The sequence below is a fragment of the Lotus japonicus genome, chromosome 1 (assembly GCF_012489685.1).
Source record: "Lotus japonicus ecotype B-129 chromosome 1, LjGifu_v1.2".
Lineage (NCBI taxonomy): Eukaryota > Viridiplantae > Streptophyta > Magnoliopsida > Fabales > Fabaceae > Lotus > Lotus japonicus.
In genome coordinates this window covers 106,516,290-106,539,716 of record NC_080041.1, presented here as the reverse complement: position 1 = coordinate 106,539,716, position 23,427 = coordinate 106,516,290, and the positions used below count along the sequence as shown (strand labels likewise).

The 23,427-nt window shown below is 36.9% G+C and overlaps 4 protein-coding genes across 5 annotated transcripts; all 4 read left to right on the top strand.

Annotated features, from left to right (window-relative positions):
* Positions 1 to 145: 145 nt before the first annotated feature.
* On the top strand, positions 146 to 1,154 carry LOC130728864 (uncharacterized). Its single transcript, XM_057580451.1, has one exon. The coding sequence runs from the start codon at positions 253 to 255 to the stop codon at positions 1,087 to 1,089; it is 837 nt and encodes a 278-aa protein (XP_057436434.1). The 5' UTR covers positions 146 to 252; the 3' UTR covers positions 1,090 to 1,154.
* A 3,206-nt stretch (positions 1,155 to 4,360) lies between these two features.
* Positions 4,361 to 9,628, top strand: LOC130728834 (heat shock cognate 70 kDa protein 2-like). Of its 2 annotated transcripts, none has more exons than XM_057580418.1 (4): positions 4,361 to 4,664; positions 5,404 to 8,005; positions 8,259 to 8,622; positions 8,797 to 9,628. In XM_057580418.1, the coding sequence occupies exons 1-3, from the start codon at positions 4,451 to 4,453 to the stop codon at positions 8,344 to 8,346; spliced, it is 2,904 nt and encodes a 967-aa protein (XP_057436401.1). In that variant the 5' UTR covers positions 4,361 to 4,450; the 3' UTR covers positions 8,347 to 8,622; positions 8,797 to 9,628. The 2 variants fall into 2 exon arrangements, with proteins under 2 accessions (XP_057436401.1, XP_057436402.1); XM_057580419.1 differs by lacking the exon at positions 4,361 to 4,664 and adding an exon at positions 4,753 to 5,137.
* Positions 9,629 to 16,576: 6,948 nt separating this feature from the next.
* Positions 16,577 to 20,836, top strand: LOC130728856 (ACT domain-containing protein ACR9). Its single transcript, XM_057580442.1, has 6 exons — positions 16,577 to 16,869; positions 17,579 to 17,797; positions 17,901 to 18,006; positions 18,742 to 19,090; positions 19,927 to 20,211; positions 20,466 to 20,836. The coding sequence occupies exons 1-6, from the start codon at positions 16,716 to 16,718 to the stop codon at positions 20,610 to 20,612; spliced, it is 1,260 nt and encodes a 419-aa protein (XP_057436425.1). The 5' UTR covers positions 16,577 to 16,715; the 3' UTR covers positions 20,613 to 20,836.
* A 923-nt stretch (positions 20,837 to 21,759) lies between these two features.
* On the top strand, positions 21,760 to 22,768 carry LOC130728870 (enoyl-CoA delta isomerase 1, peroxisomal). The gene has a single exon (XM_057580457.1). The coding sequence runs from the start codon at positions 21,893 to 21,895 to the stop codon at positions 22,610 to 22,612; it is 720 nt and encodes a 239-aa protein (XP_057436440.1). The 5' UTR covers positions 21,760 to 21,892; the 3' UTR covers positions 22,613 to 22,768.
* The last annotated feature ends 659 nt before the right edge of the window (positions 22,769 to 23,427 follow it).

The window sequence follows — 23,427 nt, the reverse complement described above, 5'->3', positions numbered from 1 at the left end:
ATTATAAAAACCATAACATGCAAATAGTGGTGATCGTAGTAAGGCCGACAGACATGGGCGGACCCACTAAGGGGCCAGGTGTGGCATTGGCCACACCGGTTTTTATTGTTTTTTTTTTTAAAAAAAAATTATATGGTTAAAAAAAAAAGAAAAATTATTTATTTTCTATCACCAGTTCTCAAACACGCACGCTTCTTCTCTGTTCTCAGTCTCACTCTGCTAGAAGTGCTTCAATCCTTTGATTTTATTTTCATGTTATACATGATGGCTGAGATTTTAGGATTTACAAATGATTTAAGTGAAGCACCACAAAAGCGTGATCAAGATCTTTTGAATGCTTTATCACTTGTCCAAGCCACCAAAGAAGAATTGCAAGAAATGAGGAATGATGGATGGGAAGAACTTATATCTAAGGTTATGAAAATTTGCAATAAGCATGATATTGATGTGCCTGATTTGGATGCACCGTTTGTGCAAGGGAAGAAACCTAGACGACATGCTATCACTTCTAGTGTTTCTAATTTGCATCATTATAAGCATGATTGTTTATTTAGTGTTTTAGATTTGCAGTTGCATGAGCTCAATGCTAGGTTTGATGAAGAGAATACTGAACTTTTACAATGTGTTTCATGCTTGAATCCCTCATCATCTTTTGAAGCTTTTGATGTGAAAAAATTATTGAGGATGGTTGAACTTAATCCAAATGATTTTGTTGATGTGCCGGAAGTGGTAGTGCGACATCAGCTTCAGAATTATATTAGAAATGTTCGAAGTGATCCAAAATTTGCAAAGTTAAAAGGACTTTCAGATCTTTGTGCAAAACTTGTGGAAACAAAAAGGTGCAACACATTTGATATAGTTTATAAGCTTCTGAAGTTGGCTTTAGTCTTGCCGGTAGCTACTGCAAGTGTGGAACGTGTGTTTTCAGCTATGAAGTTTGTGAAGAGTCAGTTATGTAACAAAATGGGTGATCAATGGTTAAATGATCGTCTTGTAACTTTTATAGAAAGAGATGTTCTTGGAACAATTGACAATGATGTTATTTTAGCACATTTTCAAATAATGGATAGTAGACGATTTTCATTGTAAACTCTTGGACTATAATGTAAACTCTTCTATTTCCATGAGAAACTTTCTCTCATGGTTTTATCTATAATATTTTTCTTTTAGTCTATGATTGCTTTTATGTTTAGCCTCACTGATATTCAAGGTCTGGATACAAAAATTTGGAAGTTTAACGTCATTGGATTAGCGGCGGTTACAACCGACGTTAGTCCTAAAATAAGACTAGCGACGATGGCAACCTACGTTAGTCCATTATCATAACAATCATCTAAAAAATTGGTTTCACGGCGTTTTGAACCGCCACTAGTGCTTAGAACGTATTTAGTGGCGGTTGTGCTGACGGTTGCCTTTTTTCGCTGCTAGAATGCTTTGTGACACCAAATTTAATGTTAGTTGTTGAGCCCGCTTGAGCCGTCGCTAAACCATTTAGCAGCGATGATATAACCGCCGCTAAGTCACCGAATTTTTGTAGTGATCTGAAAAATTAAAAACTTTTTGAGTTAGCGGCACTTAATACATTACATCCTGTACAAACAAATCTTCCCTAGCAACAAAAATACAGTAGTATCTTAAGTCATCTTAACTACAAATACCACTAATCTAAACACACACCCCAATACAAAATATCCATCATGATTTCCAATCCAAAATTCAAAAATCACATAAAATTATAAAAACCATAACATGCAAATAGTGGTGATCGTAGTAAGGCCGACAGAACCTACACACCACTAAATATTATCTTTTTTCTTTGTGTGCTCTTTTTGGGTTATACTTTTATGGGATAAATAAGTTTTTTCGTCCAGACTTTGAGCAAGTTTTGATTTTCATCCTCGTCGGAAAATTTTCCGAAATATGCCTTCAAACTTTAGGAATGACTTGTCAGGTGTACGGCGGCGCTGACATAGCATGTCACGTGTTTCATTGAGCGACCAAAACCAATTTTTTAAAAAAAATGGGGGACTTAATCCAAATTTCTTAATTAATTTTTTTTTAATCTTTAATCTCTCATCACATATAGTGTTCTTCATCTTCATCTTCATCAGCCCAGAAATACTCAAAGATTATGAGAACCAAACAATGCCACCAAAAGTAAAAAAAATCAAGACTAAAATACTAAAAACACAACCTTATGATCGAATGCAAGATAAGTATGGAAGTGTTTATGCAGTATGCAACGACACAAGGGATTGGGACTTAGGGCTTTGAATATGGTGTTCTTCATCTTCTTTTCTCCTGCTTAGTGTGGAAGTGTGGACATTTCACCATACTTCTCACCCACCCTCTTCCCTCAACCCCTCCCAAGACACTAACTTTCAAAAAGAAAAATAAATAAATAAATAAATACAACCTTCAAATCCACAACCGCCAAAAAGAGAGATAGAATGAAGCTACTGTTATTACGTCACAATCTGGATCTAAAATGCGATGTCGTTCAAACCTATAAAACCCATAAACCTCTGAACCAAAAGAGGCAAAGACTGAAGCTTTTATGCTTCTCACACTCTTTTCGACCCTTGCCGAGGAAGAAGGAGGGAAGATTGTTAGAAGAAGACATGGCACAGTTCAAGAAGAAGACACAAGATCATGCACAGCAAAAATCCAGAAATAAACTAGAATGGAGGTTATATATTGAGTTTGAGGTGAGATTTAATTGGTGATGTATAGGTTCCCATGTCGCAACTATATCACATTGTTGTTGTGTTTTGTTACTTGGGGTTTTGGGATGAAAATGTAGAAGGAATTTTGAGATAAGAATGTTGAAGAAATTGAATTTGGCATTTCAGGAAGTTTGAGTTTTTAACTTAGTGTCATGGTATGTAATTTGGGGTAAATTAGTGTAGTATTAGTAATTGAGTTGACATGTTGAAGAAGAAGAATTATGTTGGAAAATGATGTTGAAGAATTTAGATGATTAAGTTATGGTAATTCTGGATTGATGAAGATGATATTGATGAACACGAGATTAAAGATAAAAGATTTTGATTAAAAAGTTTTAATTAAAAAATTTGGATTAGGTCCCCATTTAAAAAAAATGGTTTTGGTCCCTCAATGAAACACGTGGCGTGCCACGTCAGCAGGGGCGTATCTAGGGAGGGGCATGCAGGGGTCATCGCCCCCCCCCAGAATTTTGAATTTTCACCGACTATATGTATTTTTATATATAAAATGTTATAACATTTTGTTGCTCATCAAGTTGAAGTTCCTGACTTGAAAGCCCCTTGTTTTATAGGTAATGATCGTCATAAGAAACAAAATGGAGATATGGAACATAATTATAGAATAAATATATTTTATTCTGCAATTGATTTGCAACTATCTGAATTAAATTTAAGATTTAATGTAGAGGCAGTTGAACTACTCATACTTAGTTCAGCTTTAGATCCTCATAAGGAAAATTTTAAATCATTTGCCGTTTCAACTGAGACATTATCATTCAGATGTTTCCCGATATCCTAATTTAGGAAAAAATTTCAGTTTACCCGAGCCTTACCAGAAATTATTTGAACTGGAAAAACAACAATATTTCCATGTGTTGATAGATTGATACGTCTTGTTCTGACACTCCCTCTTTCAACAGCATCTACAAAGCGATCTTTTTCGGTAATGAAAGTTGTTAAGACTTCAGCTTTGCAACAAAATCGAAGATGATCTTCTCATAAATTTATTAGTTGTATATATCGAGAGAGAAATTGCTGAAAAATCTCCATTGATACAATAATAGATAAATTTAGTACTACGAAAAAACGAAGAGTTGTATTTAAATAATTTTTTATTATTTAAAGTTTATATAATATTTAATGAAGATTTTTTTAGTCTTATATTTCGCCCCCCAACAAGAAAATCCTGGATACGCCCCTGCACGTCAGCGCCGTCGTACACCTGGCAAGTCACCGGAGTTCGTTTTTTCCGGCGATGACCAATCCCAGTATCATTTTTATCAATTTTGGCCGGTATCAATTTTTTTAATTTGTCATATAAAAAATTTTTAAGTGAGTTTTTAATTGTTTTTATTGTTTCTTACAGGTAGTGCAGGTTGCAGGTCAAAAGCATAACTTTGTCCTCTAGTTGCCTAGGGATAATTCGTAGGAACAGTATCCAACAAGGAGAATCTCCTTCAAGAGGACCACCCCATGTGGTTTTAATGGTGATTGACTTCTCACACACCTAATCATCTGAACAATTCTTCTTTAATTGCATTTGTACCCCCCAAGACTTTATTTTTGACAGATTGTACCCCACCACTTGGCCCCACGTGAGTGTAGCAGATTAAACGTTTCAACTCAAAAGCTTGACTTATTTGATCACACTAACCAGTAACCATTCCTCCTCTGTTCTTCTCTTTTCTTCATTCTCTCTGTGAGCGCTGCATTCTCAGTTATCTATGGCTGGAAAAGGAGAGGGTGCCACCATCGGAATCGACCTCGGCACCACCTACTCCTGCGTCGGAGTGTGGCAGAACGACGGTGTTGAAATCATCACCAACGACCAGGGCAACCGGACCACCCCCTCTTACGTGGCTTTCACTGATTCTGAACGCTTGATCGGTGATGACGCCAAGAACCAGGTCACCATCAACCCCACCAACACCGTCTTCGGTATAGCAAACTCATCCTTATTTACTGTTTATGTTTTAAATGTCAAGTATTCATAGATTTCTTCTAGCTTTGTCATGTCACTTGTTTATGGAGTAAATAGTCATTTTCATCCTGAAGTTGTAGGCGTTGGTCACTTGTCCTTTAGTTGAAATACATAATAATAACATACCAAAATATATCATGAAAATCCCAAATCAAAGTTGCTATTTCTAACATATATGGGGCCAGGCCAGCAGACAAGTTTTTATTACCTGGGTTTAAGCTGAAATTTCAAAATTATGTTGGTGTCTCTCTCTTTAATTCCATCCCCAAGAGAAAACATACCGCGAATTGAAGCAAAGGCCGCGGGAATGACTGAGAATAGAGTCTCAAATGGAGTATCATAATCTGCTTCATATTGAAGATATCGACATCGACAGGTTTACATTGGTTGCCGAGGCCTAACACAACCCTCCTCCTTTGTACAAGAATAGGTGGAGTTAGTATCATAATCTGTTATTTGCAATTTTTATTAGTACATAAGTTGTTACTAAACTAAATAACTTATTCTATTCAACTTTTCGTTTAGCTTCATGATTTTGGTTGTTTTGTTATCAGAAATCAATTTCATCTATGAATCTATTAATATTATGCAGTAGTTGCATGTTGGAGTTATTTGCTCTCTTGATTTCGATGGAGCAGGATATGCTTTATTGAGCTAGTTTGCTTATTGGTTAACTGAATTAATTTGTGGTTGTAGATGCAAAGCGTTTGATTGGAAGGAAATTCTCTGATGCTTCTGTTCAGAGTGACATGAAGCTATGGCCATTCAAGGTCATTCATGGTCCTGGCGACAAGCCTATGATTGTTGTTAACTACAAGAACGAGGAGAAACAATTCACTGCTGAGGAGATTTCCTCCATGGTCCTCTTGAAGATGCGTAAGATTGCTGAGGCTTACCTCGGTTCCACCGTGAAGAACGCCGTTGTCACTGTCCCAGCATACTTCAATGACTCTCAGCGCCAGGCCACCAAGGACGCCGGTGTCATCGCCGGCCTTAACGTCATTCGTATCATCAATGAACCCACTGCTGCTGCCCTTGCCTATGGCCTTGACATGGGGCCCACCGGTGATGATGAGAAGAATGTGTTGATTTTTGACCTTGGTGGTGGTACTTTTGATGTCACTCTTCTAATCATTGACTCCAGTGTCTTTGATGTTAAGGCCACTTCCGGAGACACCCATCTTGGAGGTGAAGATTTTGATAACAGGATGGTGAACTATTTTGTTGAGGAGTTCAAGAGAAAGCACAATAAGGACATTAGTGAGGACCCGAGGGCTTTAAGAAGGTTGAGGAATGCATGTGAAAAGGCAAAGAGGACTCTCTCATCCACCGAGCAGACCACAATTGCAATTGACTCATTGTATGAAGGTGTTGACTTGTACACCGCAATCACTCGTGACAGGTTTGAAGAACTCAACATGGACCTCTTCAAGAAGTGCATGGAGACTGTTGAGAAGTGTTTGAGAGACGCTGAGATGGAGAAGAGTGACATACATGATGTTGTTCTTGTTGGTGGGTCTACAAGGATCCCCAAGGTGCAGTCAATGTTGCAGGGTTTCTTCAACGGGAAGGAGCTCTGCAAGAGCATCAACCCTGATGTGGCTGTTGCTTATGGTGCTTCTGTTCAGGCTGCTAAATTGAGTGGTGAGAAGAATAATGAGATTAAGGATCTTGTGTTGTTGGATGTCACTCCCCTTTCACTTGGTGTGGAAACTGTTGGTGGTGTCATGACTGTACTCATTCCAAGGAACTTTACGATTCCGGCCAGGAAAGAGCAGATTTTCTCAACCTACTCAGACAACCAGCCTGGTGTCTTGATCAAGGTGTACGAGGGTGAGAAAACCAGAAGCACGGAAAACAACTTGTTGGGTAAATTCGAGCTTTCTGGCATTCCTCCTGCTCCAAGTGGTGTTCCTAAAATCAATGTTTGCTTTGAAATTGATAGCAATGGTATATTGAATGTCTCTGCTGAGGACAAGACTACAGGGAAGAAGAACAAGATCACTATCACCAATGACAAGGGAAGGTTATCCAAGGAGGAGATTGAGAAGATGGTGCAGGAAGCGGAGAAGTACAATTCTACAAAAGATGCTCCATATCTACGCTTGGAGGCACAAGTAGAACATGATACTTGCCATCAGATTACAGTACCAACCCCAAGTTTACAGTCATTTCCCTCCGGAAACTTTCGATATTATTTCAACTCTACAAAAGAGGCTTCTCAGAAACTTAAAGTGGCACTAAAAGATGATAATTTCTATGTAATTGGATTGCATGGAAAGAGGGGCTCTGGTAAAACAACGTTACTGAAAGATAAGATAGAAGAGTATGAAACGATTTTTCATAAAGTTATATTTCTCCCTGTGTCTGAGAATCAAGACACGAAGAGCATTCAAGAGGAATTTGCAAAGACATTGAACGTGTTTGAAAAACATGACACTGATGCTGTAAGAATCATGAAAATAATTTTGGCATTAGAAAGGAAGGATAGAACTACTCTGGTCATCTTGGATAATTTTCCGTCTAAGTCTAAACTGCAAGAATTAGGTATTCCTTATAATAGCAAACAGTACAAGTTCCTTTTGACTGCACGTGACGAGACAGACTGCATCTTCATGGGATGCGACCATTCAATTTCTCTGGATCCCTTATCTAATGATGAAGCTTTCACACTGCTACGAAAACTTTCTGGTGTTAACTCCCAATCTGCTCTATTTGAAGTGGCACAAGAAGTTGCTTTCAAATGCAATGGTTTACCTGGGTTTATTGAAGAGGTGGCGACTTCCTTGAAAAAGAAGTCCTTAGAGAAGTGGGAAGAATCATTAGTTAGTCTAAGCCACTCAACCGCCCGCTACCAGATTTTTATCAGTTTTAGAGGAGGTGATACTCGACATGTTTTTACAAAGCACCTCCATTATGCTTTGTGCCAGGAGGGGTTCGCGACCTTCAAAGATGATGAGTCATTGGAGGGTGGGGTCCCAATCGAGAAACTTCTGGATGACATTGAAGAATCAAGGTTTGCAATTGTCATTTTATCTGAAAACTATGCAGACTCTGAATGGTGTCTTAAGGAACTCGTCAAGATTCTTGAGTGTAAGGATAAAGAGGGGAAGAACCAGCTAGTTTTGCCAATCTTCTATGAAGTGCCGCCCACAGATGTAAGACATGCACGAAACAGTTATGCTGATGCCATGGCCAAACATGAAAAGAATGGAAAAGATTCATATACACTTAAAACATGGAAAAAGGCTTTGTATGATGTTTGTACGCTGACGGGATATGAAAAGCCTCACGATTGGTAAGTAGTATATTGTTATTCACTTTTAATTAGACTCCATGAACAATTTTCTGGTTGAATGAATTGTTTTATAATTTAAAATTTACTTCTTGCTTCAATGCAGTTTAGTACCTCGTATGATATCATATATTTTTCTGCAGAATATTTAAGCAAGCTTACTTTTATATAAGTTTTATGAAATTGATTGCTATTGAAGGAAAGAAAATGAAATTTGCACACATAATGAATTGAAATTTTTTATATACTTTTTCAGGACCAGAGATCAATTTATTGGAAAGATCGTCAAATTTGCCTGCGATCACAGACATCGCTTGCATATACAAAGCATGTATATGAACTAGAAGCGATTTCAGCTTCTCTTGCAGTGAGTGAAACACAAGACAGAACAGGTAACAAATGGTTACCGGCTCAAAAATGGATTGTGGTTGTAATTTGTTTTGGACACTTTTCTTTGGATAGCTAGCATTTATCTTTAGAGGAAAGGATACTCCAGAGATTTTCACAAAGCATCTCTATAATGTTTTGTGTAAGGAGGGATTCCAGGCCTTCAAAGATGATCAATCATTGGAGGATGGAGCCCCAATTGAGGAACTTCTTGGAGCCATTGAAGAATCAAGGTTGGTGGACTGTTTACATTTGGGTTAGGGAGGGGGGATAAAACTAGAGTAGCCAAATGAAAGAACTTGTTGGTGATAACTGATAAGTTGTTGTTCCTCTTTAGAATATGAGAAAGGGATCTTGGTAGGCTTTTCTTGTGTTGTCTGAAGTCTAATGATGGTCCTTTTCTGCAGTAAAAATGTTGGCAGTCTCTTGGTGTTATGTTATGCCTCAAGTTCAGATGCTGGAAAATTTTGCTTGGATCTGCCGACATAAGGGTTTCGTCTCTCTGCAAAGTCTTGGACTTATCACTTGAATCTGCCCCGCAGAAGTTGCGCGCTTCATCAGAGGAGAGATCGATCCACAAATCCACGGTGGCTGATGTCTCAAACTCAGTCTCAGTGAACCCTCTTTCCTTCACTACTTCTTCAGTGGCAGTGGTACCATTATTTATAGTCCTGGCAATCCAATTCCAAGCACAGTTTTATCAAACCCATCTTCGCAGATCAGTTTAGGGGTCATAATTCTGTGAAGCATTTTAGTGGGGAAAAGGCGCTATTTGGTTGGGTACACCAAATGCATTAACATACTGGCAAAATTATGCAGCATTTTGAAGGGGAAGAAGGTGCTATTTTACTGGTGGCAGTATGTAACAGAAGTTTTGGCTAACTCCTAGTCCCTGTGGTAGGATGAACAAGGCCTTTAGGGACCTTTTCCTTCAGGCAAAAGGGTGGTTTCACTCTGATCAATAGCTGTTGTGGGGTGAAGCTGCATGGAGCTTCTCTGCTCATTGGAGTAGGACATATTGGAGGTTCTCTTTGATGATTTTTCTAACCACTGTGAGGCTCTTGAGCATGTTGTCTGCTCAAACCAAAAGCCTTCCTTGATATAGTTAATTAAGATTTTATTGTTCTATATCTATCTTTCTTTTCCTGTTTTATTTGTGTAGTATTGTAATTTGATTAGACAATTGTTATCATATATGTCATCATGATATCACTTCTCTAATGGAGTTATTATTCCAAAGATTCTGCCTTCCTCTTTTTGGATTGTCTAAATGACTTCTCTAATAATAATACATGTAATTATTTGCAGTTATTGTAAATAATTTGTGACTTATCTTTTATTTAGCCTACAAATATTTGAAATTGATTTTCGCTTTGTCATTTTAGTTTATGAAATTGGTTTTAATTTCAAGTTGATTTTTATTTAGCATATATCACAGGTTCTTTCTTTCTTTTTTTTACATGGCTTGGTTAAGGGTTTTGCAGCTCTTCTGTTTATCCCAAGTTTCCAAAACTTTTTTGGGAACATTGATTATCCCAATTGTTTGTGAAAAGACAATTCTGAGTATGTTAGTGGACAAGAAACCTTGCTGATATAGCCAGCAACCACTTCCAATTTTGACTTTATTACAGCACTGAAGAAAAATGTGATCAAATTGAATTTGGTTTGTAGGATGATTATGTGTTGATCAAAGTTTGGTTTTGTTGATAATGTTGCTTGCCGACCTTGTAATCTATTTGAGATGTGTTTGGGTATACAGCTAAATTAAGCGCTTCATGATAATAAACATGCTTATTTAAAAGTTAATTTGAGAAAGCTATAACTCATAAACTAATATGATAAGCTTAAATAAGCTTCATACAACTTACTAGTAAGTCATAAGATATATATATTCATATGTTTATCGAAACACTTGTATTATAAAATAATTTCAACTAAACTTTCCAAGCATGACCTTGGTCAATTGGGTATTTATCAAGCTAAACAAGATTAAGCGAATGTGTTTAATTGCAAATGCAACTTGATTAGCCAACTTTCACCATTAGCTCCTCTGTATGGATTGCTGAAATGAATTTTCCAAGATCTTTCCTTTAAGAGACAAAAGTATCACTTTCAATTACTAGTCCTTCTGCAATCATATAGTTTTTTAACTCAACAACTTGGTCTGTATTTTCATTTTAGTAACTCTAATGATTGAATCAACTTCCTTTTGCCATACCATAGCAGACCCAAATGACATTATTCAATGTGCACCATAAACTATAATTTATATATATATATATATACTTTTTTATCTTCTCAATTATTTGCGTTTCAATATTTATATTGCTTACGACACACTGACACACATACAGATTACAAATTGCACCAGTTCATTTTTGGATTTGGCCGGCTATTTTGATGTAGATCTTCACTTTAAAGTTTTAAACAATAAAAATCATCATAATTGAAAATAGTTTGTCATAACTTATTTTATATAATGCACATACATGTATGTCTCTTATATAGGACTCCTAGGGTAACTTTTTTTTTTTTTTTTACGTTCAAACGAAAACTTCATTGAAAATGAAAAGCCAGAGCATCCAGAGAATACAAGAGTTAAAACAAGAAGGAAAATTTCCCACCCAAACCTCATTACCTACAGACCCCGAATACTTAGCTATGGTGTCGGTCACCTTATTAGCATCCCTTTATACATGTGCAAAGGAAACAAAACTAAACATAGGAATTAGACTTCTGATTTTCTGAACTAAAGGAGCAAGGTAAGAGTTGTGGTAACTTTATAGTGAACTAATACAATTATTTATAAAAATGAAGAAATATATTATAAAATTCATATACCATTTATCTTAAATATCAGTGGTTCACTTGTGAATGGGAGGCACCGCTGCCGATTAACGAGAATGTCGAATGGTATAGCGCCGATCAACAATTGTTGAACCTCTTTCCTCCACATTCAATTTCCTTTTTCATAATTGACTCAGCTGTTCTTCAACCCAAGAAAAGAATTGCAATTTGACTCATGGTACTGAAAAAACAAAAAATCCCCGAATTCAAATTTCCATCAACACATTCAAAACCCGCAAAAATAACATAGGAGGTTCATTAACTTAACTTGGGTCAGATAACAACCATAGTAAGCTTTTCCAGGGTTTTGTCGAGTTCTTGACAACTTCACCTCGACCTCTTCACCGCAATAGCAATGGGTCAATCTGACACTAATAGACGAGCTTCCACTATCGTAGCATTTTTTGCTTGGATGTGCTGAACGCGCGATTTGAATGCCTACCATTGTCACGTATATTTCAACGCAATGTGAATTGACAAAGATTCAAAGAAACAACCTTCAAAGATTGAAGAATTTAATTTTGGGTTAAATATGTTTATGGTCCCTGTGTATTGAGGACAGTTTGAGTTTGGCCCCTAATTTTTTCAAAGTAAAGTAACCATCCCTCCGATTACACTTTTCGTAACAAACCACCCTTAACTCCGCCAGTCCTTGCCAAATACCATCACCTGAGGGGACGTGGCATTGCCACGTATTAAATGAGGTTGACCTGAAATTTATTTTTTAGTAAAAATTAAAAATGACGTTTTTTTAAGGTTTTCATTTTTTATTAAATTAAAAATAAAATTAAGACACTCTAATTAACTTCCTAATTACATACCTATTTTAACAAATAAAATGCAAATTAATAGTTCCTGGGTTCCTCTTCATCTATGTTCTTCATTTTCATATTCATCATCTTCTCCAGCATTAAAAATATAAAATCCAGAAAATAGAATAATTCATCATCAAACCCCTTCTTCCATTTAATTCACCAAAAGCCTTAAAATCAATCCTCAAAACTAGATCTAGGGTTTCCTCATCAAATCACAACCCCCAATTCGTGGAACACAAACAGCAACAAAACATCCCAATTCGTGGAACACAATAAGCAGCAAATCAAGAAGCTTAACCGATCCCTTAGGCGAAGATGAAGAAGCAGAAGAAGCATCACCACTAACCAAAACATCCATGACAACGTCCTCCATTTTCACCCAACCATAGTCTTCTCCATGACCCAATACGCGGACCTCATCCAACCGTTTCTGGCGAGCATGCCGAGGATGGCGGCGAACGCCGATTCAGACCCCCTGAAACCGGGTTGCCTCTCGGCCCAACGGAAGAACCAGAGAGCAGATCTGGGTCGGGTTCAGACTGAATGGAGGACCCGAACGAACAGCTCAGACTGGGGAAACCGCTGCGCGCAAGTGATCAGAAACAGGGGAAGGATTGTGGAGCGAAACGACGTCGTAGGGGCTGGAGGGGCATGTGCTGAAGGAGAAGATGAAGCGAGATTTGAGGGGTGTGGCTGCTGGTGTGGAGAAGACTCTCAAAGAGAGGGTCATCGATTGAATGGAAAATTGGTGAATGGGTCTGCTGAAAGTGACAGAGGAAGATGGTGGAACCAAATCCAAAGATATCATTTTTTGCTAATTTTTCTGGGTTTGATGAATGATCCTTTATGCACCTGAAGATTGATGTTGAAGAGTGGGTTTTTGATGAAGAAGATATGCAGATGAAGATTTGTAAATAATAATAAGGTGAAAATAAATTCCAGGTCAACCTCATTTAATACGTGGCAATGCCACGTCCCCTCAGGTGATGGTATTTGGCAAGGACTGGCGGAGTTAAGGGTGGTTTGTTACGAAAAGTGTAATCGGAGGGATGGTTACTTTACTTTGAAAAAATTAGGGGCTAAACTCAAACTGTCCTCAATACACAGGGACCATAAACATATTTAACCCTTTAATTTTTGGGGCTTTTACATATGTTCTAGGGTTTTCTTCTCTTTAAAATCTTTGCAGGGACGAAATTGAAGGTCAAAAGTTTGGGGTCAGTTATTTTGCCACGTGGGCAAGCCACTATGGCACTTAACACGCCACGTAAGCCTCGATGTTAATGTTAATTAGTTCACATTTGTAACATAAGAGTCTATCAGAGACATTTTCTAGTGTAAGAGACCAACTTGAACGACGCTCACACTTTCAAGTATGAAAATGACTATTCACACCACTATCTATAATGTTTCTCCACACTCACTCTCACCCCAAAGAATCGACCATGTTTGGTAGAGTATAAGTGCCCCATTAAATGTTTAGATTTGAAATTGACGGCTGAATTGCCGAGACAAGTAATTTTACATAGTTATTGTTCTTTTATTATTGATATTGTATTGTCATAGTTTAGCTATATGTTGCTGTTCTGTGTTTCTTTGTCTTTTGTAACTTTTTTGTTTGTCCTTTTTTTCTTAATCACATTCACATGGTTGACAATGACATAAGCACCTTGTATTTATTTGCTATAGTTGCACTTATGTTTTTTATCACTTTTTGAGAAGGTAGCGGCTGCTAAGATGTCATGTTCAGTTTTTGATTGATTATCATTTGTTAGTGGAAATTATCAGCTAGTGGCTTAGTGCTTTATAGCTAACAATTTTACTGATTTTATGGGCTACTTAACGAAAGTCCTTGAGCATCATTCCCCTGTTTGTTTGTTTTTTATTTCGTTGATTAATGTAAATAAGTATACTTTAAGGAACTAATCATAAATGATGAATAGTATTAATTAATCATAAATATCCGCACGTACTAATCAAGTTTATTCATCAGGTGCCTGTAAGCTAAAATCAACCTCATCATCATTGATCTTCAAATTATTGACATTAAATTATTGATGTGAAATTGAACTAGTCATTTAATTTATCTCAAAAGTGAACAGTAAAAGTACATAATATTTACATTTATTCCATTCATTTCCCCATGCTATGGGGGAAGAAGAGTATCAGTGTAGCACCACAAATGGTTCCATCAAAGGCTTACATCAACCTCGTTATTTTTTTTATAAATGAAAATGTGGCACACAGAATATATTGACGTGGAACTTACACATACCATGAGAAACCTCCACAAAATAACAGCAATGCTGCTAATAAAACGATGTACCAAAGATAACACAATAAATGGTACCAAATTTATGTGGTTTTTGTCCGGTTTTCCGGTCATTAGTATTACTTGGTCAAACCGTTTGTATGGGTCGATGACCTGACTTATATCAGGTTTAGATAGACTATTAGTTCATATTAGGTTTTTGGGAAGGTCATACCAGAGCTAAAAAGACTATGACAAGTAATAAGTCAAATTTATGTCTTAAATTTTGAAGTATGTGAGCATGTTTACACAAAGTCAAGTTTAACTCAACCTATTCCATCTCTAGGTATTACATGAGAGAACTTGTAATTTTCTAAAAAATTCATTAGAAAGAAAAGAAAACATTAATTATAGGCTATTTGATTTGAGAAAACAATTTTCATTTTTTTTAACCTTTGACGGATGTCGCCACTAATTAGGGAAACAGTTGCATGTTTCTCCTAACAAATGTCTTTTATGGAATTCGAACTTGTGCGTTCATCCTAACTGGGTAGTTTGTTTACCATCGCACTAACACTTTATTAGTTCATTTCATTTCATATTTTTCTGAGAAGTTTTTAATTTTAAAACATGTTTATGACTTTCTATTTTATATTTTTAATAAAACTTTTAAAATACTTTGTATAAAATATAAAATGTGATTTCTATTCTCTAAGGGTCCCCAACTCAGAGGAAGGATCCAAGCTTAATTAGGGTATTACAATGAAGATGATCTTCCCTTAACTCTTATAGGCTATCCTTTTGACTCATGGGCGGGTGGGAGACTTGTCCATCATTATTATTACGCATTTAACCATCGTGGTAATTGACGTCAATGATTTCTTAACTGTTACAGACAACTATTTATCGTGGGATTATTGGTGCTTGACAGTTATGATACCTCTTAGCCGTTGTAAGGCCTTTTGTTTTACAACATTTCTTTCTCCCAATCACGCACTGGTGCTCGAGGCATGGATCAGGTGATTACTTCGGGAACATAGAATAAAATTTTAATAATCATAATAAATATTAAATTAATTTAATTACCATAGCAACCATTGTGCACCCTCCATAATTGCCACAACTACCACCACCATCACTCTCCACGTTGACACCCTCCACCACCATCACACCACAACCACCCTCCACCATGACCGTCACCATCGATGCCATCATCACCAACTTCCACCGCCACCACGTTTTCATCTCACCGCATTCATTCGTTTTCATTTTCAATCATTCTTATCAAAAATGAAAATATGATTAGAGAAAACATTTTCTAAGTATTAATCATATATATTTCAGCTTTATTTTATGTTTTTTAAAAGAAAAATAGGAAATGAGATACTTAAAAAAAAGACCAAACCAAACCGTCTCTCATACTCATAGTTTCTCATTTTCAGTCATGTCAAATTAAATTTTAATACTAATAGTTTATGTTATTAATTTAAAAAATTAAAGTGTTTTGATGTAATCACATTTATTTTATCTTTCATATTATTTTCACTTATTTTTATATTTCTTATTTTCTTATAATATTATTAACCATATCTTTCATTTCTCTATTTCATTCCCTCGACCCCTCTCTCCAAATGAAATTAGAGTGTAAATAACATTTTTTTTCTTTCAAACATCTATATTAATTTTATATTTAAGAGTTGATTTGACATTAATAAGCATTAATTTAGTTACATAAAATTCACTCTACAAAAATATATTTTTCATAGTTTTATAGCAACTTAAAATAATCATAATTAGAAATTATTCAATAATTTAATAAATAAAAACATATTTGCTTTTTGGTGAATAGGAAAGTAAATGAGAACAGCGCAAATCAATTTATAAATCTAAAACATTTCTCGTAAAAAAAGTTTCAATAATTTCAGAAATATCTAGAAGAGGAAAGTCACACGCCAGAATCGCTCCAATTCCAGCTAGGCAATCAGCTGGATCATTAACTTCACGCGTAATATTACTTTATTATTTCCTAAATTTCTAAGAAAATCACACTAGTTGAGTAATACATAAATTATTTCCAAGAATGACGTTTAATTGTAAAAGAAGAAATCAATACCTATGAAAAATATATCAAAAACCTATGTTATAGAGTTGATAAGTACTGAAAATGAGATGACAAAAGCATGTTTTGTGACTTAAATCAATAAATTATCATGACCCCATAAAATTAATTAATTATTAAATCATTTTTTCTCCTTTATCTACATGCAATTCACAGTTTCATAATTTTCTTACTTGACACTTCTCTTCCTCTCTCTCCAACCTCCCAACACCATTGGCCGGAGCCACCGCTGCGAGCTCCGGCAATGCTCTTTCCGGCGGCCATTCTCCCGTGAAGCTACACCACTTCTGAGTCATGGGAATACCCTTTGAAGACCTCGTTGTGATCCGGGAGGGGAAGAACCTCGATGAACCCTCCGTCGTCACGGTCAATTGCCCCGACAAAGCTGGCCTTGGCTGTGATCTTTGCAGAATCATCCTCGAGTTCGGTCTTCGCGTTACCAGAGCTGGTAACTCAATTTTCCCATCTGGGTTTCTTCGTTTTCCTTTATAAGTATCAAATCTCTACACAATTCAGATGTGTTCTCCTCTTCTTCATGTTTTCTGGCATGTTTTACTTGGAGGATTTGATTTTTGATGACCCTTTTAGCAGAAAGCAACCATTGTCCAAAAAAAAGTGTTCCTTCTTGAGTTGCTGTATAAAAAAATTCTTGGTGGTTGCATAATGGATAGTTTCAATTGATGTTTGGAGTTGCATTTCTTGTTGTTGTTTTGGTTTGTTTTCATGTGTGAATTGGATGGTGATCTAGATGTTTCATAAGAATCACCTACTTTTTCATCAGAATCAATTTTGATACCTATGAGCTCTCACAAAAGCTAAGCTTAGCTTTTCAGTTCTCCCCATGATTGATTTTAGCTTTAGAATCAATTGTAGGAATATTTTGAAATATGTTCTCAATCTAGGTTTCCCTTCTTCTGCTATTCTTTTGGCATAATTACTTTGGAAAAATGATTTTTGATTATCTTTGTTGGAAAATAGCAACAATTGTCCTAAAAAGTGTCCCTTTTTTAGTTCTTTTAAAAAAAATTCTTGGTGGGTGAAAAAGTGGTGCATAATAGATAGTTTCAATCTGCAGTTTATTTGTTGTTTGGAGTTGCATTTGTTACTGTTGTTTTTGTTTTGGTTTGTTTTCATGTGTGAATTGGATGGTGATGTAGATGTTTCAACGGATGGAAGATGGTGTTACATCGTGTATTGGGTTGTTCCACATCCTGCATCTCTCAAAGTTGATTGGGAAAGCTTGAAGACACGGTTACTTTCAGCGTGCCCTTCCTGTTTGTTTTCCTATTACTTCAATCAACAGTCTACCACTCCTTCACCGCCTCCAATTTACGTTTTGAAGGTTTGGTGTATTGATCAGAAAGGATTACTACATGGTAACTAGTTATATGAGCACTTATTTGCCACTGTTCTGTTCTATCTTTTACCACTCATGGAATGGAATTTTCTTTTGACACTATTTTTCTCTCAACATTATAGATATTAATGAAATCCTTTGCAACCTTCAACTTATTATTCAGAGAGTGAAAGCGATGCCAACCCCAGATGGAAGGGTCCTAGACTTGTTCTTTATCACAGATGGAATGTGAGTATAACTTTATTAGATTCTTTTTCATAAGATTTAGTTTCTGTCCTGCATCTGCTGGATGCTCTTTCTTATCACTTTTCAATCTATTTGGTATTTTCTTTGACATATGTCTCTGGAATCAGAATAACAACGACAACAACAAATGTCTTATCCCACTAAGTGAGGTCGCTATATGAATCACCCAACACCACTGCGCTCGATAAAAAACTAAATTGTGTGGGATATTCTTGACCATGAGGTCGCTTTTAACAATATATTCCAATGTCCTTCTGGGCCTCCCTTTACCTATCTTCACAGGATTGAAAACCATGCTATCAACCCTTCTCACTGGTGTCTCCAAATGCCTTCTTCGGACATGTACACCTTAACCAATTTTTGTCATCCTCTCCTTGATAGGTGCCACACCAATATCTCCTCTTATACGATCATTGTGTATCTTGTCCATCTTAACATTCTCATTTTTAATTTGGAATCAGAATTTGTGATAAAATTCCCACCGGGCTTTAGTTCCTCTATATCTTCTGGATGTGCAAAAATATGTATGTCTGCTTAAAATCAACATGTTTTGATTGTTTGGATGACAGATTCTTTGTTCTTGTTGTCTCCCTATTTGTAATATTATCAGGTTTGTGAATAATCAAGGGATGTGTGAAATGAAACAGGGATTTTTGTTTTGATAATCCATGCCTATTATGCGGCATTTTGTAATAATTTTTTTCAATAATGAAACAGGGAATTGTTGCATACAAAAAAGAGGCAAGACTACGTATGTGAATATCTGATGGATGCTTTAGGAGAGAGGTGTATCTCCAGTGAACTTCAGTTGGCCGGGCCTGAATATGGACAGATTCAGGGGTTTTCTTCTCTTCCACCAGCGTTTAGTGAAGAATTATTTGGTTCTGAGTTATTAGACAAGGTGTATATGCATCCGCTCAGTAAAGATATGACAACATTGAAAAAACCAACTGTTATGGTGGACAATTCATTGAGCCCAGTTCATACCTTGCTTCAGATACAGTGTGTTGATCAGAAGGGCTTGTGTTATGACATTATGAGGATTTCTAAGGACTCTGATATTAAGGTATTTTTGAGTCATCATTTATGTATAGACATGATCTTTTGCTTCTCCCCTAGTGAAACCTGGTGTTAAAATATGAGATTACAGATCTATTTGTTTGTAGTTTTTGAAAATTGTTTTTTGTATTTTAAAACTGATAAATTAAAAAACTTGTTTGTCATAACATGTTTTCAAAAACTAATTTTAAAAACATCGTAGAAATATTTTATTTTCTGCTTTTAGTTTTCAAGTTACAGTTTTTTAACGTTGTAAATATCTCATTCATTCATGGTTGGTTACTGTTTTCAGTTTTTAAAAACAGATATAGAAAATAGTCATTTGATATGAACAATTTTAAAAAACATCTCAAAGATGGTTTCTGTTTCTGTTATTAATTTTCAAGTCATATCTCTTTCAGTTTTAAAAAACATATCGCTCAAACAATTTTTTTCTTTTCTTCTTTTAAGAAATAGGTTTTAAAAATTGTTTTTGAATAATGTTTTTAAATAAACTGAGAAGAGAATCAAACATACCTTTAACTTCTCAGCATGGACTTAATTATTTTCATTTGCCTTCTCTTCATTTTCCCATTCAAATTGAATGCGTTTCAATCTCATTGCTTTGTTTTCTGTCTTTACTTTGTCTTAAGACTCTTGACAACCATTTTGTAATTATTTAGGAGAAGCAAATAACTTGTCTGAATTTTGATCAACATTTCAGTTTTTCTTTTCCCTTTCCTAGTTATTATCTGTTGATTATTTTACTTTTTAATCGTTCTTGCATGCATTTTCCATGTCCCATTTCTTAAAATTTTCATTGCATTTTGTTTAATTTATCGCCATTGCGCCTTTCTCAATCAGGTTGCTTATGCTCGGTTCTCTTCTAGTGTGAAAGGCTTTCAAAACATTGACTTATTTGTCCAGCAAAATGATGGGAAAAAGATCATAGATCCTGAACTCCAGAAAACTTTGTGTTCTTGCTTGAAAGAAGAGATGCTCCATCCATTGCGGGTGATTATAGTGAATCGTGGTCCAGATACAGAGCTACTGGTTGCTAACCCTGTGGAGCTGTCTGGAAAGGGAAGGCCCCGTGTGTTCTATGATGTTACATTGGCCTTAAAAGCATTGGGAGTATTCGTTTTCTCGGTAATTTTTGAAGTTAAAGCTTATTGTGAACATTTCTAGTGTGTTTGGACTTTGGATTGGCAGTAGACACATAATCCAAAATACTGTAACTATAGAAGCTACACTATATAGCCTCTCGCTAGAAGAGATAATGAGTCTTACTACTGCAGAACCAAGCACACTATTATTAGATTTAGATGTTCTATGGAGAAATCTTGTCACGTTTCTAAATAAAACCTCTTTCTGTCTCTCACTTATTTATCTTTATTGTGTAGGCTGAAGTTGTGAGGCATTCAACACAAGAACGCCAGTGGGAAGTGTACAGGTTTTTGTTGGATGAAAGCCATGGATTTCCATTGACCAGCAGCAAAGCTAGAAGTCAGATTGTGGACAAAGTTAGAAGAACATTGATGGGGTGGTAAATGGTAATCTGGTTCAGCTCCTATCAGATACAAAGCACTGTTTTGAGTGTTTGTGTGGTGTGCCTTTTGATGCCTTCCACCATCTCAACTTGACTTACCAGTTGAATTTGGTTTAGATAGTAGTTATCCTAAAGGACAATTATATAATTTTGGCATTGTAGATTACCATGTTTCTTTTCTCTGGTTTTAGTGATAAAATTTCTCTATATTGGTTTTCTGGACAAGCGCTTAGGCTGCACTACCAACGATTTTTTTTTCTCTTTCCTTTATTTGCTTATGAAATACTGTGACAAGATGCACTTAAAAGTTCAAAGTAAAATATTCTTGGACAAAACTTAGATACATTCTCTTATATCCATTAAGCCCAGGTTGCCACTTGTATGTTTTCTTTTTGCTCACTGTCATAGTTAATAGAGTTAAATAGAAGCTACCGTGATAGTCCCCGACCAGCGACCTACCACAAAATTGACCTACTCCACTTTGGTGGAGAAGGATTTTTCTTTGCAAATTTGCACACACCATTACTCATGCTTCTTTGAACCAAGGCTGCATGGAATTATATGAGCAACTCAGGGAATCAATCAAGTAACCAGAATTTATTGGCCGACTCAATGCAAAGACAAAATTAAGTGTTTTTGATTTAGAATGTCAAACATCAAGGTTTGAAGTATATAGAGGACAAGTTACAAAGTAAGAAGAAAATTGCCTCCATTGTCCAGCAAGTGCCCTAGACAAAGGTTAATGTAATGGCATCTCGGCGTGATGGAGGTCAAAGCTCTACAACGCGTTAATACTTAATTCGTGATTGGAGTCACCGATGATTTTGATACACTAACGTCGAAGATCACTTTGTGGAGTATCCATGGCAGACAAAGAGTGGACATGGAGATGGAGGAGCGGGAGTGAACGAATGATGGTCTATTCGGATGCGAGTGATGGCCTCCTACTTGAGCAAAAACATGCTTTTGTCATGATGGGTTAACTTAACTTAAGAACGAACGTTTATGCGATAGCTGCTTAATTAAGCTATTCACCCAAACACGCCTAAATCTTATCAATATTAATTAAGATAAAATCAAGAAATCCAAACATTCATTAGAAGACTAATCACCTTAGAAGGTGTCTTTGAACATTGAATTCACACAATAGTCAAACATGAACAACAATTTTTATTTATTGGGATGATCAGGATTGAATTGTGTAAACACGAACAACCATTTCTATTTATTGGGATGATCATATGCTAAGAGAAAGGTATCAAATCAAATTCAATTCAAACCATGTGTACATTGGAGAAGAAACCCAACAACATCTTCATCCTAACCCTAACCGGCGACGGCGAACACCGCCTCAACCCGACCCTCCTCCACTCCATCCAATCCGCCCTCCGCCGCGTCCGCCAAGAAGCCACCGCCTCCTCCGCCCTCATCACCACCGCACATGGCAAATTCTTCTCCAACGGCTACGACATCGCCTGGGCCCAATCCAAAGAGGAACAATTAGAACAACGGATGATGATCATGGACGACCTCCACCGCTCCATCGTCTCCGACCTCCTCTCCTTCCCGTTTCCCACCATCGCCGCCATCACCGGCCACGCCTCCGCCGCCGGCTACGTCTTCGCCCTCGCGCACGACTACGTCCTCATGCGCTCCGACCGGGGGTTTCTCTACATGAGCGAGCTCGACATCAGTCGCGTCATCCCGGGCTGGTTCGTCGCCCTCGTCGAGGCCAAGGTCGCCTCGCCGGCGTCACGGCGGCGGATCGTCATGCAGGCGGCGAAGCTCACGGCGAAGGAGGCGCTGCGGCTTGGGGTTGTTGACTCGGCGCATGATAGCGCCGTGGAGACGGTGGAGGCGGCGGTGGATCTGGCCGGTGAGTTGGTGAAGAGGGGGTGGGATGGACACGTGTACGGTGAGAATCGGAAGAGGTTCCTGGCGAACGTGATCCGAGCCGTTGAAGACACAAGTGAGAGGAACAATACTAGATCGCGTTTATAGTTTGGGCTTGATTTGCATGAATGATGACAAACAATCTTTGGGCTTTAATTTGTAGCCCTTTTTCTAATTATGTTGGGATGATTTGAAGTATAATAATAGTTCATTGTTGTGTAAAATTGTTTGTGATGAATCAATGAAAAATCAATTTTAAATTTAGATTCTTTTGATCAGAGTAAGAAAGGGAAAAAAAAGAAGAAGTGGGAAATCCATTGCAAAGTTGAAATTTTCCATTATTTTCTATTATTACAACCAAAAATGTGATTGAAGGAAGGGAAAAAAACATTGGAGGTGTCTTTTAATTTGGTTTCATGGGCTTATGAACTTGTCATCAAACATTGGATTGGAGGTGTCTTAGAGCAACTCCAACGGGAGTTGCTTAGCAGGGTTGCTTAAGTTAAGGCACGTTTCTTATTTTTCTGCCCCATTGGAGCTTGCTGAGGTGGCGTTGCTTAGAGCTCAAAGCTAAGCAACGTTGCTTAAATAAGCAACGCTCCTTAGCTTGCTGCAGGCAGTAAAAAATGGTTTTTTCTCTTTCCATTCAGCAACAGAAAATCGTTAAAAGGGGAGGGAAACACAAATCGTTGAAGGAGATAAGCACACAGAAGAAGGGAGAAATTTATTAAACACAGACACAAGAAAAATATCCACAAAAATAGAAGAAATTAATTACAAAAATGAAGTCTGAATACATGAACCCAACAAAAAAATACACTGAATCTCCGATCTCGGTTCAATCTGGCGGCTTGCATGTCTTGAACCTCCGATCCGTGTTCAGAGAAGAGGAAGAGGAGACTTGCATGTCCGATCTGGCGGCT